General features: G+C 37.3%; 1 protein-coding gene across 2 annotated transcripts in view; it reads right to left on the bottom strand.

Moving 5' to 3' along the window:
* Positions 1-267: 267 nt before the first annotated feature.
* Positions 268-18289, bottom strand: part of LOC111872885 (structural maintenance of chromosomes protein 3) — a 30207-nt gene continuing 12185 nt past the window's right edge. Inside the window, exons 12-26 of one of the 2 annotated variants that reach the window (XM_023867140.2) lie at positions 17123-17226; positions 16716-16815; positions 16456-16622; positions 14159-14300; positions 13219-13377; positions 10890-11101; positions 10423-10585; positions 9367-9552; positions 8410-8553; positions 6779-6994; positions 5067-5203; positions 3800-3977; positions 1866-2048; positions 1233-1373; positions 268-929 (exon numbers count right to left, since the gene is read on the bottom strand). In XM_023867140.2, coding sequence (XP_023722908.1) covers positions 858-929; positions 1233-1373; positions 1866-2048; positions 3800-3977; positions 5067-5203; positions 6779-6994; positions 8410-8553; positions 9367-9552; positions 10423-10585; positions 10890-11101; positions 13219-13377; positions 14159-14300; positions 16456-16622; positions 16716-16815; positions 17123-17226 — 2304 coding nt within the window. In that variant the 3' untranslated portion in view covers positions 268-857. The remainder of the gene's footprint in view (positions 930-1232; positions 1374-1865; positions 2049-3799; positions 3978-5066; positions 5204-6778; positions 6995-8409; positions 8554-9366; positions 9553-10422; positions 10586-10889; positions 11102-13218; positions 13378-14158; positions 14301-16455; positions 16623-16715; positions 16816-17122; positions 17227-18289) is intronic. The other variant, XM_023867141.2, reaches the window with a different exon arrangement.

The following is an 18289-nucleotide window of genomic DNA, read 5'->3' as shown; positions in this document are numbered from 1 at the left end:
GTCAGAGTTTACCTTCAAAATTTCTGACGGTGGTCTACTCCCTTCTCCCAACTACATAGAGAAACTTTTATTTAGTTTGGCTTTCCTTGGGATTCATACAGATGAAAATACTGTGTCACAGCTGAAAAGAGCTTGAAGAATTTTGAATGGTATACTGATAGAATGACTGACGTGTGATTGGAACCTAGATCCCTCTAGGCTAAGATTGACTCTCCTATGATAATGTTCACAAATGACTTGCAGCACAAAAGCATAATAAAGTCTGTAGAAAGCAATAAGTCCAATGTCACACCTGCTATAGGCTGGTTTTTGACTATGGAGTATTTTAATGTCACAGTACTGCAACACTCAGCCAGCTGATGTCAGGTACACCATTATAACAGTATGACACACAGCCGATAAAAGTTAACTGAAACGTATATTCGCTCTCAATTTGAACCTAGCAAAATGGTGTTTCAATAAGAAAATTAACAGAAGCTGTGACTTCTGCTCATATCCTAAAGCAATAATTTCTCTCAATGATCCTGTCCATACACTCACAAAAAGTAATTTAAGAGACTTTGGAATGAATTCTCATTATGACAATGTTCTTATGCTAACATATATAAGTATACAAAATAACTTGTTTTTCCGTGTGTACAAAATCATTTTAATTTATACACAAGATATCTGAGGAATAAAATTCTTAACCATGTTAACATCCTAGCATAGATTCCATGTAGGAAACAACTGTGATTTTTTTTTAACTATTTTACACTAACAGATATAACCGTGTAAGAGGGGTGTGTTCAGTCTGCCACTAAGAACCCTCAACAGTAAGAACAGAACAAAGAAAGAGGTAAACACTGTTGGTAATTTTAACCATGCGTTGTATCATCTTCAACAAAGTCTGCGGCCTCTTCTCTTGTAACACATTCCACATGACTGACCTAAAAAAATTGGAAACACCAATTACAGTTATGTGACATCAAATAACATGAATGATCACAAATCATACATAGATGGGATGTGGAAGCAGTCATGGTGTATTGTTAGGTTGTATCATTCGACTATCACTTGATGGTTTTTATACTGTAAATACAGTAACAGATGTCCTTGATAGAGATCTGTGTCAAAAGTCAGCTTAAAAGAGGAAATAAAAAGGATGATATTAAAAAAATGTTTATGATTCCAACCACACACTCTATCAAACACTCAAAAATCAATTTAAAAAACTTAAGAATTCAATGTACCTTATTTCGAAACTTTACTCCATAGAATTTGTTAGCAAAGATCAACAACTCTGGTCGGAACGTTGTAGTAATGAATTGTGCCTCTTTGGACAGCTCATGGATCATTTCTGCAACAGCCATTCTGTGCTGCGAGTCCAACGCCTGAAAGAAATCAGAGGAGATGAAATGAACTGCAGGCTACTGTTCCGAAGACATTCTTGTGATCCTGTCGTCAACGCAGCAAACTCCAACACATTTTAACAGACACATGTTACTGAAGTGCAACTTCCCAGGAATTATGCTGAAAAGTACAATTCTCCTTAGTCATGTTTCTTTATTACTTTCTGGCTGTTTAACAAACACGATTTTTCAATCTTAAACTTCGAAAATTTTCAGACAACTGCTTTTGCTTTGTGCAGTAGAACAGTAACTACCCAACCCACCAGAATTGTAACAGTTGGTCATACTTGCACAATTCAGTTTGTCAACAATCACGCATTAATTTTATGAGCTTTGTATATAGAACACATAAAAATATACTGTTCATTCACACACAGGATGGGCTTCATCACACTAACATAATTCACCCACATTTTCTACTGAACAGTACAACACAGCTTTCATTAGGATTGACTTTCTTCATTGTATAATTACCTGATCAATTTCATCAAAGAGGTAGAATGGTGCAGGATCACATTTCTGGATAGCAAAGATCAACCCAAGGGCAACTAAGGATTTCTGGCCACCAGACAGCTGATTCATTTCTCGCATCTCAGCATTGCGGCCGGAGAATGAAACTCGGATTCCAACACCAGTAAATTTGTCAGAATTTGCTTCCTAAAAAACAATTTTGAACATTATTATTATTATAACACTATGGGATGAAGCTACTCGAATGTTAAAGTTGATCTAAATGATCAGGGTCTGACACCCCAGTTCATGTACTGAAGATTCCATTTCAACGTCAACTCCAGGTCTATGAGTCAAGGCACAGTAAATGCACTACATTGTGAAGGAGGTCATTAACAGTGAAGCACCCATTTAAGGTTTGATTGGTTGGTTGAGTTAATTGCTGCTGGCTCTTGGAGTCCCATGGGACTCATGACCATATTTCACTGTCTCAAGATTCTGTCCATTTGAAGTTCTTAGGATGGAAAATAAATTTTTACCAAACCGAGGAAAACCTTAAAAGGAATGGCACTTAACAACACTGATACTGCTGACTCAGACATAACATAACAGGAGAACATTAAATGGGGATTCCAATGAAACATCACCTACTGCTAAGATCTAAGAATGAAAATATACAAAACTTAAAAATGTACCGTATGCGCCAAAATATACAGTACTGAAATGAAAAGACGTCCTATTGATACCACTGTCTATTCATGTGAAGGCCCCTTGCATGAGAGAACCTTCTCAAATCCTGAAGAAATGGTCCGATCACCATTTCCATGTAACATTCTTGGATGACGGTAAGAGCATTGCCTTTGGCTGCGCCATAGCTCAAGTGGTTAGTTGCTGGCTTCCCACTGCGGCGGCCTGGGTCCGATCCCGGGTCTTGTCAAGTGGGATTTGTGGTGGACAAGGTGGTGCTGGGGCAGGTTTTCTCTGAGTACTTCAGTTTCCCCTGCCAATCTTCATTCCACCAACTGCTCCACAATCACCCTCACCTATCATCTGGGGCTGATACACTAGGCCAGAAGTGGCCGCAGTACAAGGGACTTAGTCCCACCCCACGAGCATTAAAATAAAAAAGAGCATTGCCTTCCTCATCCTCAATGAAATAGGGGCCTAATATACCGTGTGCTGAGATGGCACACCATATTGTCACACGTGTACTATGTAGCGGTTTCTGGACGATAACATCTGGCCGCTCAAAACCAAGGAAGCGCGTTGTCTGGCAACCACTTCCGTATGAGCGGAAATAATACTCAACTATGAATACTTTTTCCTCTGTTGAGAGACCCATTTCCAACAACTGCACAACACAACTTCCTTTTCACTACTGGGAACACGTGCAGCTGGAGCTATGCCCCATCGACAAACACACATGCGCGTTCAAGATGTGAGAGTTTCAGTACTGCATATTTTGGCGCATACTGTATTTTAGCAGTATATCTTCAACCCTCCCTTGGGATTATAATCCTCAAATGATACTGAAGTAATAATTAAGCTCTCTGAGTTGTAAAATCTAATTCAGAATTACTGCACAAAATGTCACTGCAACTTGGCAGGTATGACTAATATGATATGCAGATGACATGCTAAAAGGCAGCAGAAGAACAGCTGCTGGCCATAAAAAAGAACTCTATCGCAGGAATGTTAGGGAAAGATTCTCTTCCAGTAAGAGAAGAATTTTCACATTCATACAAAACATTCTTATTTTGGTTCATTACCGTCATTCTCAGACGTCTAAACTATTGCCTGTTTTTTGAAGCATGTATTAGTTATCCTCGTATTATGATTGTGTCCTGCATTCTTGTAATGACACAATAACTTACACTTAATTTCAGTAGCTTCAAGTGGATTTCTTTAAATTTTCTTTAGCATATCATACATTATTAACAACTACTGCTATAACTCACATCCTGTGAACCGCCAGCCTCTTCATCATTTCTCCTCATTACAAGCTGTGCATGACCTGAAGGTACCAGTTTGTGGAACACTTCACTAAAATACTTTGATACTTGCTTGAATGTAAATTCAATAGCTTCATACTTCCTCTGCTCCAGCACCATCATCAACTCTTTGATCTTCTCATCTCTGCAATAATTATCCAAAACAAAATAAAAGCTTATTATTATTCAAATTCACAAACCTGAAAATTAACATCATAAAAAGTTCTCATTAAAAGAAAAGGTATCCCTGTAAGAGGCCATGGAGGCCCACAGGGCTCATAGATGGCGGTAAGGTTGTCAGCCTTACACAGCAACTGCCCTTTACCCCCAAGAACATTCCAGGAATATTCCTGGTACCCATTTCTGTTAGAGGCTGAGTCAACCCCAGGGCCATAGTGGGCTGGAAGGATTAGGTCAATTGAAAAAATCCAATGACCTCATTGGGACTTGAACCCGCAACCTTCCAGCTTGTAGCATAGTGCCTCAACTAACTATGCTACCGCGTTCCCCTATAGTTCTCATTACAGACATCAAGTACATGAAGAGCAGAAGATATACAAGACACTGTGACTCTTGAAGGGTTTCGGATAAATGGATGTGTTGACCACCCAGGGATCACAAGTACTAGTAATTATAACAGTCTCATCAAGTTAAACACTCCAAATTTCACTGTAACTACAGCACATTTAAAGTCTTCTCTTTCTTCACTACACATTTCCTAGCAAAGGATTTTAACGTCCGCTCATGTCCTTACTGCCAGGCACAGATCCTACAACACCAACACCTGAACTCAAGTCTTCACTTCGTCTCACCTATAACTTCTCAGCACGGACCACTGTAGAAAACACCGTCTCCAGCATACCTCCACTGTTGCATGTTGATTCATTGCTGTGGAGATGTGTTTGTTTGCAACTGTTGCCCAGTAACGGGTTTACGCGCTACAGTATTACATATACTAGTATAAGTGTTACACAGTCCCTTTCTTCATCCTTCATACCTTGTTTACTATCATATGATACTTTTTCAGATGCACAATACTGTCAAATAAAAATCTTAGTAAATGCATGCATCCGTACACCTATGGTCAGTGCTTGAATGGGAGTGGCAGGCTGTTTAAATTACATAACATTCTGTTTATGTACTGCTGGCAACAGTATGATATGTAATATACACTGCTAACTCGACAGCAACTGTCCTGCATTTCAATGTCATGCACTTCTCAAACGCTACTCACCCTCTGTCCAATTCTTCCTTCCTCTTAACCAACTTTTCTTTCTGATCTGAAAAACTCATGAACTGGTCCAAAGCCTTCTTGTTCACATGGCTATACTTCTTTAGATGACCATTTGCTTTCTCCATCTCCTTGAACAACTGTAACAAAATGTATTTATTGAACACATTCACAATAACATAAGTACAATATTTAGCCTTTTCAAAGCCGAAACTATGGTACAGTACATACCCTAAAAAAATTGTTGCAAGTTTTATCAAGTCATAAAGCATCATTTTGCTTTACTATACAAGTTTCTCAGTCATACAACCCTCATGTTTGTGCCACAGTTTGTTTTCAGAAAGGTTCCTGCTTGCTTTACATTTGGATTCAGCCTTGGTGTTTAGAATCAACAAAATACTCCTCGGTCAGTACTGATGGCAGCTAAAAGTGATCTAACATGCCAGAGAAACTAGAAGAGAGCAACAGATATAAATTTTGATATTAATGGGAGACTTGTATGAGACACTGCTCAACAAATTTCTTGTGGTGCAAATTTTTACTATATTTCTGAAGTACAGTAACCATTATAGCAAGTGTCACATAACTTTGAACAAGGCCAAGAGTAACCTTGAATGTGCAGAAGAAAAATTTCAGACAATTTCTTCTGCGCATTCAAGGTTACTCTTGGCCTTGTTCGAAGTTACATGACACTTGCTTTAAAATGTTGTCCATTAGATTTGTGTAGAGCTGTACCCAGTGAAGTGAAAATCAGGGTCCGCCTTTTCGGTATCTTCATGAGTCAGACATGATCTGACTCAAATGGACTTGATTCAGTTGGTGTACCGGCAGCCTAAGTGTAAATAATCATCAGGAGACAGATGTACCTAGGGTTGGCAATTTGGTGCTAATCGAACATCAACTGCAAGTTAATATTTTTAAGAACAGTATGATCCCCTGATTATAATACTGTGCATAGTTTGGCATAAGTCCACTAATATTTCAGGAGAACACAATGCCTCTGTCTTCAGGGTTGAAGAATAAGGCCAAGCAAGAAACCAGCAATAAGCAGGTGGGCTCCAAAGACGTGTGCATACATTCCTCTGAAACACTGGTGGATTTCTACCAAACTACATAGTGTCACAACAACTCCAAGAGATTGTACCCTTCACAGCTACCACTATGACAATCTCAAATACACTACAATATTTTTAACGTTCATGCCAAGGTTGTGGTAACCCTAACCACAAATGTAATATGATCCATAGTTCTTGTCTAATGCTGGAAGCATCCTTTCCTGTCAGTATTCTTATACTATCGATCAAATTAAATGGTAAACAGGCTTAACTTTCTAATTTTCAACTTTTCAGCTGTTAAGTTTCTTGTTACATATACAAAATAAAATTATGACATAAAATAGTGCACCAAATGTGTAATAATTAAATGTTAATTTTCTTCAAGAAACAGTAACATTAATAGGTAGCAAGACAATCTTTTATATTACAGAAACCTTATAGAAAGTATAAAAAGAACTGTGTGAAAATGTGAGGGAAGTCTGAACTCAAAATAATCAAAATCATAACTACCAATATTATTTATGTACCTTATGATTCTAGCACTTGGCTACCTGTGAATGAATGAGACTCAGAGAAGCATGAAGACATCATCAAAGTGGAAAAAAGATTTTAAATATATTAAGTAAGTGTTAAGCTCATCAATTATGAGACAGCACTTACATTCTTGGTGCTCATGTTCTGATACTTAGAGTAAATCTCTGGTGAAGGTAAAGAACCAAGTTCCTGAATCTTCTTTGTGCACTCAGCAATCTTCTGCTGCAATAAGTTCTGCTTGGATGCCATCTTCTCCAAATCTTTAGCATCTTCCTCAATTTTCTCCCTGGCTTCCTTCTCCCTTAACTTCCATTCATCCTGTTCAGCCTGTTCCTCCTTTTGCTGCATGCCACAAAAAATGCACCACAATACTTCACAACCAAACAGTTCAATACACATGATGTTTCGTGACTTTATGTTAAGCTTTAGGTTATTCCTGAGTATATTCTGAGAATGTATCCATGTGGATAATTTTTTCACTTAAAATGACCTCCCAAAGTTCTGACATAAAGTCATGAAACACCCTGTATGATGTCATACACATCAGATGAATCTGTTTCTTGGATTAAAAAATGCAAACAGCAGTAGTATGTGAGAACTGCTTCTGTGTTCAATATTCATATTCAGTTAAATTTGTTAATAACTGGCCTATCATGACACTTTTGGTTGTAATATGAAAAACAGATGGGTTCTAATAATACATCGACAAATGACTTCAAAATATTATGAACTTTTCATCATATGTAATGTACCAAGAAAGACCATATTCTTAAAAAGAAATGGTACAAAGCAGGTCTAACATGAGTTTATTTTATTGCAGATAACATCACTAAGTCACAGAAAATACCATAATCCCTCTTTCTTATAATAAATTACTTTTTTTTTCCATCAAACATGTGTACCATCTGAACTCTAAAGGGACAAAACCCTCAAACCTGAAAATTTATGTCCCTCCACATTTTCTATCTTTCCCTCTTGTTCATAAATTATATTTTTATTTGAAATCAGAATATTCAGACTCTTAACCTGATGGATCCCATGATCTCCGTATGCCACGTACCAACTAGATTAGCTTGGGATGCTTATGCTAAGAAGATCAGGTTGTTGTTATTGAATTAGTACAGCACTTCTGTCAACAGATGACATCAAGTGTAACATAATGATGTTTAGAGGATACAAACATGCTTTATTGTGAAATATTGCGGTTGTTACTTGAAAATTATTTTAGAGTATTGTGAGTTTTTCTGTGGAACTGTATTTACACCCAAGCAAAGGCCACACCATAGCTCAAGCGGTTAGTTGCTGGCTTCCCACCGCAGGAGCCCACGTTCGATCCCGGGTCTGGTGAAGTGGGATTTGCGGTGGACAAAGTGGTGCTGGGGCAGGTTTTCTCCGAGTACTTCGGTTTCCCCTGCCAATCTTCATTCCACCAATTGCTCCACAATCACCCTCACCTATCATCTGGGGCTGGTACAATAGGCCACAAGAGGCCGCAGTACAAGGGACTTAGTCCCACCCCACTAGCAATAAAAAAAAATAAAACAATACCCCCAAGCAGGCTCAACATATCTAGCAGATGGTCCTATGGTGGGGCTCAGCAGTCAAAGAATAAAGACAGGTTGAATAAGTTAAAATCAGGACTGGGAGGTATTCTTATGCTTCACCACCTCCTGGTGATCCACTTATGAAAACCAAAGTTCATCCACCTCTGTAACTGATAAGGTGCTTCATAACTATTATCATTAATAAAAACTTACCATTTTCAGGGCTTCCTGCACTTCCTTTTCCATATTTTTAAATTCACGATTCACTTCTTCAATTCGTTTCTCAATAGCATTTAGTTCCGATTTGCTATTTTCTAGCTGTCGTTTCCGATCTTCAACAGAAATTTCTTGAAGAGCCTATGTATACCAAGAATATAATAAAATAAGAAACCTGTGATAACATACTGTATAAATAAATTAAGTGATATAAAATGTTACTCTTCCACTGTTTCTGTACCCCCTTGCTAAGGGAAACACCCCTCTTCAACTATCCCTCCATCTATTCAAAATTGTATAATATGAAAGAAATATACCCAGTGACAACAGAAAAATATAAGGCAGTTCATCAACATTGTGAACGTGCACAACATGGAAGTGACAGTCTATTATTAAGAAGTTTACAAAGGGCAAAAAATTGATGCATATTTCCCCCAGCCTTCAATCACTGTATGACGAGTACAAGAACATACACCTATTAATGTTTTCTCACTTTAGCTACTGCCAGCATACTGAGAAAATGTTACCACCATTTATTTTGCATGCATTTTACATGAAACAAACATACGACCATTACAATGCCTTAATTCAAATTCAGATACTGAAATGTCAGAACTGTGACAGATCTAATAAAACCCATACATGAAACATTTCATGTCTTTGTGCTGGACCAACATGATGAACATCTGGAACGCATTCAATTTCTGTAAATTTTCATTTCTATCAAAAGTTCATCCTTATGTTCTTATTTAACTCTTCATGTATACCAGAAGCACACACCTTACTTTCTATATATACATGGTTAAAATAGGGCCCAAAATAAAAGGCAAAATGGATGGATACCTTCTGTAAACAACTAGCTTCATTATGTATGTCACACGCTGTGATGACTGAACACTGTATACAAATGGATATACAACCTATAAAAAACAAACTACAAGTTCTATACTGTACCTGCATGAGTTCATCTTTACGCCTCATGAGGTTATTGGTTAGTAAGTTCTCAAGTTTGTTCTTTTCTGCCTCTAGCCTCATCCTTGTACTAAATGCCTCTTTGTTCTCCTGTGTAAGGCGTCTAATATCATCATTCAAGCTGTCCACCTCATGCTGATCTGCCACTGATAACTGGGACATCAAATCCTGTCAACAAGAAGTTGCAAATGTTTGTGTTTCATCTGATACAGCTGAGAAAAATAACCGACACAAATGCTACATCAGTTTAAAGGACCATTTCCTTTCAATCACTTTTGGCCCTGTCTACATGATGAACATTACAAATAACATATAAAGAAATGAATGTTTCCTGACCTGAAATCTGGAAGGATCACAGTAAGGAATACTTCTGGAAGTTCTGAGTAGGCTATTACACATTTTCTAGTTTTTAGAGTCTGCATGACGTAGCTTTTTAACACATAAGCGCCTAAGTGCTGCGTGACTAGGCCATTTAACAGTCCTACCTTAGGTGATATTATATAACGTTAAATGAGATGTGATGATTACGAATGGTGAGCTCAAAAGAATCTGCAGGGTACTGTACTCTATTTCAAGGTACTGACCTAGTATCTGCCTGCAGTATTGAAGAAAAATATGGAAAAATCTCCAGGGACATAAATGAGTCAATTTGTTTATTTGCAGCATACTTAACAATGCTGTCAGTCCTCAGGAATATACAGCATCACATTATTTGATAATAAAGAATAATGAAGTTGAAAGGATGTGGAACAAGTGGTCACAGCCTAATTTAAGGTACCATGCAGCATTTGCTGTGAGGGGCTTGAGAAAACCACAAAAAACCTGCGACAAGATAGCCAGTGTCCCAACTGAAATTTCAGGCATCTCCTAAATATAAATCAGAGCCAACTTTGTGCCAACTGCTCAGGGACACAGTTAAAATCCAAAATGCACACTGCACTCATGTTACATGTAGAGCAACAGAACAGATGAGGATCTGGTGATTTTGCTACAAGCCCACTACATGGTCATATCTGCTGAAAAACACAGATGCTATACCTGATGTAACTCAGACTCAAGTCCCTCTTTGGTGGTTTGCATGGCTTCCAGGCTGGATGCATATTGGTCAAGAGATCTCTCTTTGGGACCTCGATAACGCTCGATGCCTGCCAGCTCTTCCTTCATTAACCGGATGTCTGCCTTTACTTGGTCAAAAATGTCCCTGAAAAATGTAGCATGTCATCCAGAGAATTGTTCCCTGCTAATTAGACTGAAATTAACTGCATTACCATACTGTAAACCTGTACATCTGTGTTTCTGGATAAAAGGATATACTCAGGAATACATCCACAGATTTCATTTGAAACTAGCCCTTTCACTCCCATGCCTGAGGCTGCTCATTTACTGGTACTTTATCTGGACTGTCAGAGAGCACTCATTTATCATATAATTATAAAGCAACTGTTCCTTATCAAGTATTCAGAATATAATATTTGTTATTCTTTTCCAGATACTTCAAAACTCACTTGGCTTTACTGTTTTTTGTTTCTGTTTTCTGCATCTCTGATACAATATGGTTGATCTTCCCTTCTGTTTCTCTTAGATTTTCTCTGAGCTGTGCCAATTCTTCCTCAGCGTCTCGGATTTGTGCTGTTAGTTCACTGCGGGTCTTCTGTATTTCAAGTCGCGAGCGTGATGTGTTGAAGTAACCACCTGTGAGTGAACCTTTCGAAGACACCTGTAACGTGACATGCCATTTTACTCATACATGACATTCATGTGATACTGTCTCAGCTGGTTTGGTTTTTTCATGTGTGTTTCCTTGCTTAACACTGAACAGGCCTACACACAGGAATAACACTATAAACTTTATACTGAAGTGTCATGGAAAATTATTAGTGTTACTTGCTCTGACATGTCTGTCACCAAATAAGAACATGAGTCTATAAGTGTACAGAATGTCAGAAGGGTGAAGTGAAACGCCATCAAACTCTGATGCCTCAACACACAATGAAAGGAGAAACAGCTCAACAACACATATTCTTAACCAACTATATACTGAACCATAGCTCAAGTGGTTAGTCGCTGGCTTCCCACTGTGGCAGCCAGGTTCAATCTTGAGTTTGGTCAAGTGGGATTTGTGGTGGATAAAGTGGCGCTGGGGCAGGTTTTCTCCGAGTACTTCGGTTTCCCCTGCCAATCTTCATTCCACCAATTGCTCCACAATCACTCTCACCTATCACCTGGGTCTGGTACAATAGGCCAGAAGTGGCCACAGTACAAGGGACTTAGTCCCACCCCACTAGCAATAAACAAGAAAAACAACTATATAAAAAAGGGAAAACAACACTGCGCAGACCTCTAAGGATAGCAATATTACCCCAATCTCTCGTCGATAGAAGAGGCACAAAGACACGAACCTTAGCGGTTTAAGATTTTAAATATTAAGAATTCTAATAATTTTTAACTAACCACATTTTATCTCAATTAAAATCTTTAATAAAACTTTGATTTAACTTGATGTACTATGATCAATGTAACAGTAATTTCCTCATCATGTTATGCCTTCTGAAGATGGTCATAACTGACCGAAAAATGTGAAGGCATTCATATAAATATATATTTGAGTCACACTGAACAGTGCTGTCAAATCATTCTATAATACCATTAATCAAAATTTAAAATTCAAAATATTTTAATTTCTTTTCATGTCAGCAATAATTTTAAAAACATTTAACTATGTTACCAGAATCTTTATGCATTATACATTCTATACAACCTCACTGAGCATTTTTGGATCCCCAATATGGAGGCAGAGGTAATAAGATTTAAAAACTGACATGACACAAGGAATCCATTTACTATGAAGAGACTCAATAACATTAGTTCCATTCGCTCTTCTAATGAATATATATATTTTTTTTTATTTCAGAATATGAAGTATGCACATAAGGGAAGACAAGCAAATCTGAAATAAAACAGACTAATTCATTGCAAGGAGTTAAATTACAGAACCTGAGGCCATTTTATGCATCTGACACACAAACGTCTTATGAGATGACTAAATGTACTGCACACCACTACAACCAGTATTACAATGAAAGTTGTTTTTAGTGTACAAAAAAAAAACACCTTACACAGAGAGCATGCCTGTCTGTCACCTAGCATCATGGCCTGAACCAATGGATAAATTGTCTTCAAGTTCAGCATGGAAGACTTTCATAAGAAATTGTTCAGCAATTATGATTTTCAGCCCTACAGATACATAAATAAAGGCTAGTTTATATATGGCCATAAATGGGCTTGTTAATGCATTCCATAAATACCTCCACCCATTTTGTTGAAATCTGATGTTGGGGGACTTCAACCAAAACTTATCATGCAATTCTGATTTTCAGTCATATTAATCCACTTAAGTTCTGATTTACATAATACCATAAATATCATAAAAAGATTTTTCTATGTATCCCATAAGCTATTTCATAATTTCTTTTAATTTAATATGGCAGACTTCCAATAATTTTTATTTCATTATTCCCATTTCAAAGTATGTTTAATAAATGTCACAGAATGCTACTGGTAATTAAGCATACTATATTATGGAGTACATCATTTTCAATCTTATTTTATTATAATGTGCCTTGCAGATTCATTGGTGAAGGCATTTGCTAGGGTAAGATTCTTATTTTGTTTTATAAAGTCATACATGACAACACTTCATCAGTCTGCTTCCAGATATAAAAGATCCAAAAATATATGCTACAGAATAATTTGAAATTTCTTGTAAGGGCATTTCAGTTTCTGTAAAATTTAAATTTCACCAAATTACAGAACCTATATCGACGAATAACACACCTGATCACCCTCAAGAGTAACACAGTCCAGTCCACTTGTCTTTGCAAGATTAGTTGCCACTTCCAAGTTCCTGCAGATGAGTGTCTTACCAAAGATGTATCTCAGAGCCTTGTCATACTTGGATGCATAGTTGAGCTTTGTTACCATAGGTATAGCATCCTACAAACATAAAATGTATTTAATAACGATAACTATACAAAAAAAAAGTGGAAGGAAATGGAATCACAACTGAGCAGAGATGAGCCAATCTTAATTTATTTTGAAATACTGTAATATAACAGAATTTTATATTGTCAGCTACAGCTAAGATTAACTTGTATCACACAAGATAAAAATTAGGTATATGTGTGAATAACCTTTACAGCTCATGATGAGAATGGGATGAGAATTTGAATAAATTTCAAGAATCATGACAAAAACAAGACATTTCCCCACTACACCAATTCTTTCATTATAATGTCAATATTAGATCCTTTTTCAGAATGTATTTAAGTGCATTAATTATCCCTTTTCATATCAGAACTTCTTCCAATGAAAAATTTTCATAAATCATTGTATTTAGAAGGAAGATTCAATTCTAATACCATGTTATTTTCAGGAATGGCAGTGGGACAGAGAGGGACAGATTTTCCTCACAAGATGACTCATGCATGGTGAACCATTATGATTCTGAGAGATCATATTAGTTACGTGCTGTTGCTCAAAGCAGAAGCAGTTACCTGAAAATTCTCCATGTCGAGGACTGACAAGTCAATGTTCAAATAACATATTGAGATATTTATTGTCTTGATTCAATTTTGAAAATTTAAGAACTGTACATGCCTAACATTTACCATTCATTAATACAGGAATACATAAATAGTGGTACAAAAGGCAACAGAAAGGATATCTACCCAGCATAACACAACAGCTCAAGACCAACAGAAGGTGTTATACATACATTAGACTGTGGGTAGTTCTGCTCCTTGACATGAAGCCTGTTAAGAGGCATGAAGGTGACTTCTCCTGGCAATTTCTGTCTATTCATTTCTTTCAGGATTTGTGTGCCAACTTTGTCTGAATCCACTATGTGATGGAATAACCTGGAATCCAATCACATTTTGTCAAATGTAGGACATAGTTTTGGAGCAATCTCATTACAGTAAAGTCCCAATTATTAAACTGCAGATTATCCAGTCTGCAGATTGTCCATGTGTGTTGTAATTCCCTTTATTTTCTTATACTACATACTAGCACAATTCTCATAAATGTAAGTATGTTTGAACTAGGCTTAAATCCTACATGTAGTTCCATTTAGAAAAACCAGTTAAGTGATCAGAATGGGGATGCAAAAAGTAAGGATGATCTAAAAGTTATACCCGAAATGGAGCGAGATGTTACAGGCACTCCCAGCTTTATACACATACCAGAAATGTTAACACTAGTTGTGAAAATGTGAGTCTTCACATATTAACTGCCTATACTAACATAATTCAATAATAAAGAAGAAAAGAAAATGTTCGTTGAATGAATTTTATGGATCATCCAACTAACCACAAAAATTTAAAGCAAATCTGTCACACAAGTTTTATATGCTATAAGAACATTTGCAAATGTGTATCAGAGAGGTCAAGTGAAATCTCATCATTCAAAAAATAATGTAAATTTTGTTACTGGAGGAAACTATTTATTAAAATGTTTTTGGTAAAACTGTACTTTCTAGAAGATGACAATACAGATTTGTATCACCTGGCTCTAGGGCACACATTATCTCCTACATACAAGTTACCAGGAGATCCTTGGGGGATGATTCCATTTTAATTTTCATAGTATTTGTTAATCTGTCCATCATGTCTGCATCTTGGAAACTAATGACAGTAAGAAAGCATAAATATAAAAATTATCTTATTACAAAAACCCAGAAAATATTGTTAATTTTACTGTTAGTTAGTTAGTTAGTTATTAGAGAGGGTGGGTTTCCCCATGCACTTAGACCTGTAGTGGTCCATTGTGCTTCCCTCTATGATTTCTACCAGCCTCCATATCCTACCGGTATTGGTGCTTACCATCAGTCCCACCCAGCCAGCGAGACCGGCTCTCTACTGGCTGATAAGTATCTATAATGCTTCCCCCATCTACCAGAGGTATTAGTGACTGCTGTTGGGCGGCAAACGTCCGCAATTTTGCTCAGTAACCTCCTTTGGAGGTATGAGGTTCTTTTACGTGCCGTAAAGCTACGACACGGGACCCACGGCTTGAAGTCCCTCCCAGAGGACTTGTTCCCTGAATTTTTCCAGCCTTAAAAATTCGACGACCTCCGCTGGGTATTTGAACCCGTGTACTACGAGTCATGAGGTGGGAACGTTACCTCTAGACTACGGAGGCCGCTTAATTTTACTGTTAGACACAGTGTTTTGAGGTCAAGCCAATTTCTTCCCATGTTCTCTCCCTCATAAAAGAAACATAGGGACTGCAGTAAGAATGAGTACTATTACAGCCACTAAGTGACCATTTAGCTACATGCTAATTTCATACACAGCCTCTCATTCCAATATATGGTATGGCAGTATATTCGTGAAACACAGAATTGTGTTACTGAACATCGCCATGTAAGTCTCCAGAGCTTCTAGAAGTCCTGTTTTCCAGGAAGATGAAGACAAGAAATGATAAATGACTAGTATTATGCTTGAATGATACAGAAGGTACAAAGACATGAGCCGCTATTTTTTGCTAAGGAAACATCCAATAAATGATCTATAACTGGTGTCACAGAACATAACAAAAACTGTGTAAAATTTGAGGTTTCGTGGGTGGGGGACTATGAAGAAAGCAGTCTTCTGGGATGTAGCACCGTGTAGATATTGTGTTAACTGACGTTTCAGAGGAATGTATCGCCTCTATCTTCATGGTAGAAGAAAAAGAAGAAATCTGTGAGTGAACCCAGCTGGGTTTAATCAATTGGACTCAGTCTGTTAGCATCTGCTCATGCTGGTTCGCTCACAGATTTCTTCTTTTTCTTCTACCCTGAAGATGGAGGTGATATGTTCCTCCGAAACGTCGGTTAACACAACATCTACATGGTGCCACATCCCAGAAGACTGCTTTCTTCATAACAAAAATTGTTCTTCAAACGCAGTGCAGATTTTTCTATATGGATTAGTATTATTATAAGGAAGGATATGAACATTCAGTCACACCCTGGAGCCTCACAAAATCAGTGGATTAGACACGTACATGTCCGAGTTGCCTTTCACTTACCTATTTCCCGCTGTCACTTCAACAGCTGTATAGATACTCTTCTCACAATCAAAGTTTTCAATGACAGGGCCATAGTACGAATTGGCAATCTCTGCAGCAGCTCCGCCGCGCTCCCGGAATGTCTCCAGGACTTTGCGGACACTGTCCCTTCCGTTCAGGATTGGCTGCTCCAATCAGGCAATAGTAATCAGATAGTAATATTCTGAAGGATTTGTCACTACTAAGTAATTCAAAGGCAGTAACAAAAATTGGACACTTACCTTGCCAGCCATGGAACGCAAGGACTGATCAGCCTTAGCCAAATCTTCTTTAAGAGATGATAATGTTTGCTGAATTGTGTTTTCTTTCCTCCACAGTTCACTGTAGGGAGACAGAAGAATATAAACTGATTCATATTTGGCTATGAATTTAATATTATTGAACAGGAAGCACTTATGCAGTCTAGAAGTTCTATGACATTGCATTGCCACACTATGACCAATACAATCACTGTTTCCTTCTTTTTCACTTTCACCCACCCCATTTTCTTGCTCATCCCCTTCATTCTGCAGCAGCACCCATAACATCCCCTTTATTTTCTCAGACTCACTGTTCAATTCATACAAAACATATATATGTAAAAATCATTCATTCTAACACTGTATTATAGTGACTGGATGAAACTTACTTGCGAGTGCTTTGACATTGGTCCTTACTCTTTTTCAGCTCATAGAACTGCTTGTTGTATTCATCAATGCATGCGCGTTGTCTCTCCATTTCATTTGTCTGATCCTGTTAAGCAAAGGGTTGTCACGAACAATACTCAACACAGAAGTGAAACACTAACAGGTTAATTTGTTTACTCCATGATACAGAGATGAGTCTGGAAACATGTTACAACGCTTTAAATGTACATTAGAAGGACTAGCCAATGGCATAGTGCACTTTAGGGCTGCCTGCAGATGATTGGAACTGGAAGATAAAAGAGTAAAAATTTTGTAACATGTTTCATAAAGTTAACTGCTTAATTTCTTTTATGACAAACCTTTCATACGACCGAGAGCATGACATTCATTCAGAATTAAACTCAAACCAGTCTCCTGGTATTTTACTATCTTAAATCTTCATGGCATAGCAAAAACGATCAAACATTTTCATATAAAATTTGTAGATATAGTTGTAATACACTGAAATACCATCTAACATCCATCAATCGAAGGTTTTCTCTCATTTAATGTTCTACATCAATGATTCTAACCCAGTAAACTTGTGCTAAATTATCTCCATTTTAAGACTTTCCTCAGTTTAATTTTCAAATTCACTGCTCCATAAAGAAATATTTTATGTGTTATTCACATATCATATTCATGTGATCACTATACTATTTCCCACTTTCCTGAGGAAATGAATGAACAGAAAATTCATAAATCAACACACATAACAGTTGTACACTGGATACCACAGAATTCAAAATGGCTTCACATACCCGTAATATCAGTATTTGAAATTGAGTTTGGTGGGGGAGTTAGACAAACATGGGTGCTTAAAGATGTTTCTTTCTGAACCTTAACCCTATGAAAGGTCGAAATTTTTTATATTTACAGAAACTGCTATATAACATGTTACACCTGTCAGAAATTTACCTGAAATACAACCAAGAAACATTTAGAGGGAATTTATTTCCTTATATTTGACATTCTTATGAAATTTTTATGTTATTTACCCACTAATTCTGCAGTGCTTTGACTTGTAACTGTAGGAATTAACCGTTCAGCGTGGTTTGACGTGTATGTTTCGTCAGGTATTTAAATCGTCTGGGGGGGTTCGACATGTATGTTTCGTCCAGCTGCACACC

The sequence above is a fragment of the Cryptotermes secundus genome, unplaced genomic scaffold (genome assembly GCF_002891405.2).
Source record: "Cryptotermes secundus unplaced genomic scaffold, Csec_1.0 scaffold371, whole genome shotgun sequence".
NCBI lineage: Eukaryota > Metazoa > Arthropoda > Insecta > Blattodea > Kalotermitidae > Cryptotermes > Cryptotermes secundus.
Note: the sequence above shows the minus strand (reverse complement) of the source record. Positions and strands in the feature narration are given on the sequence as shown.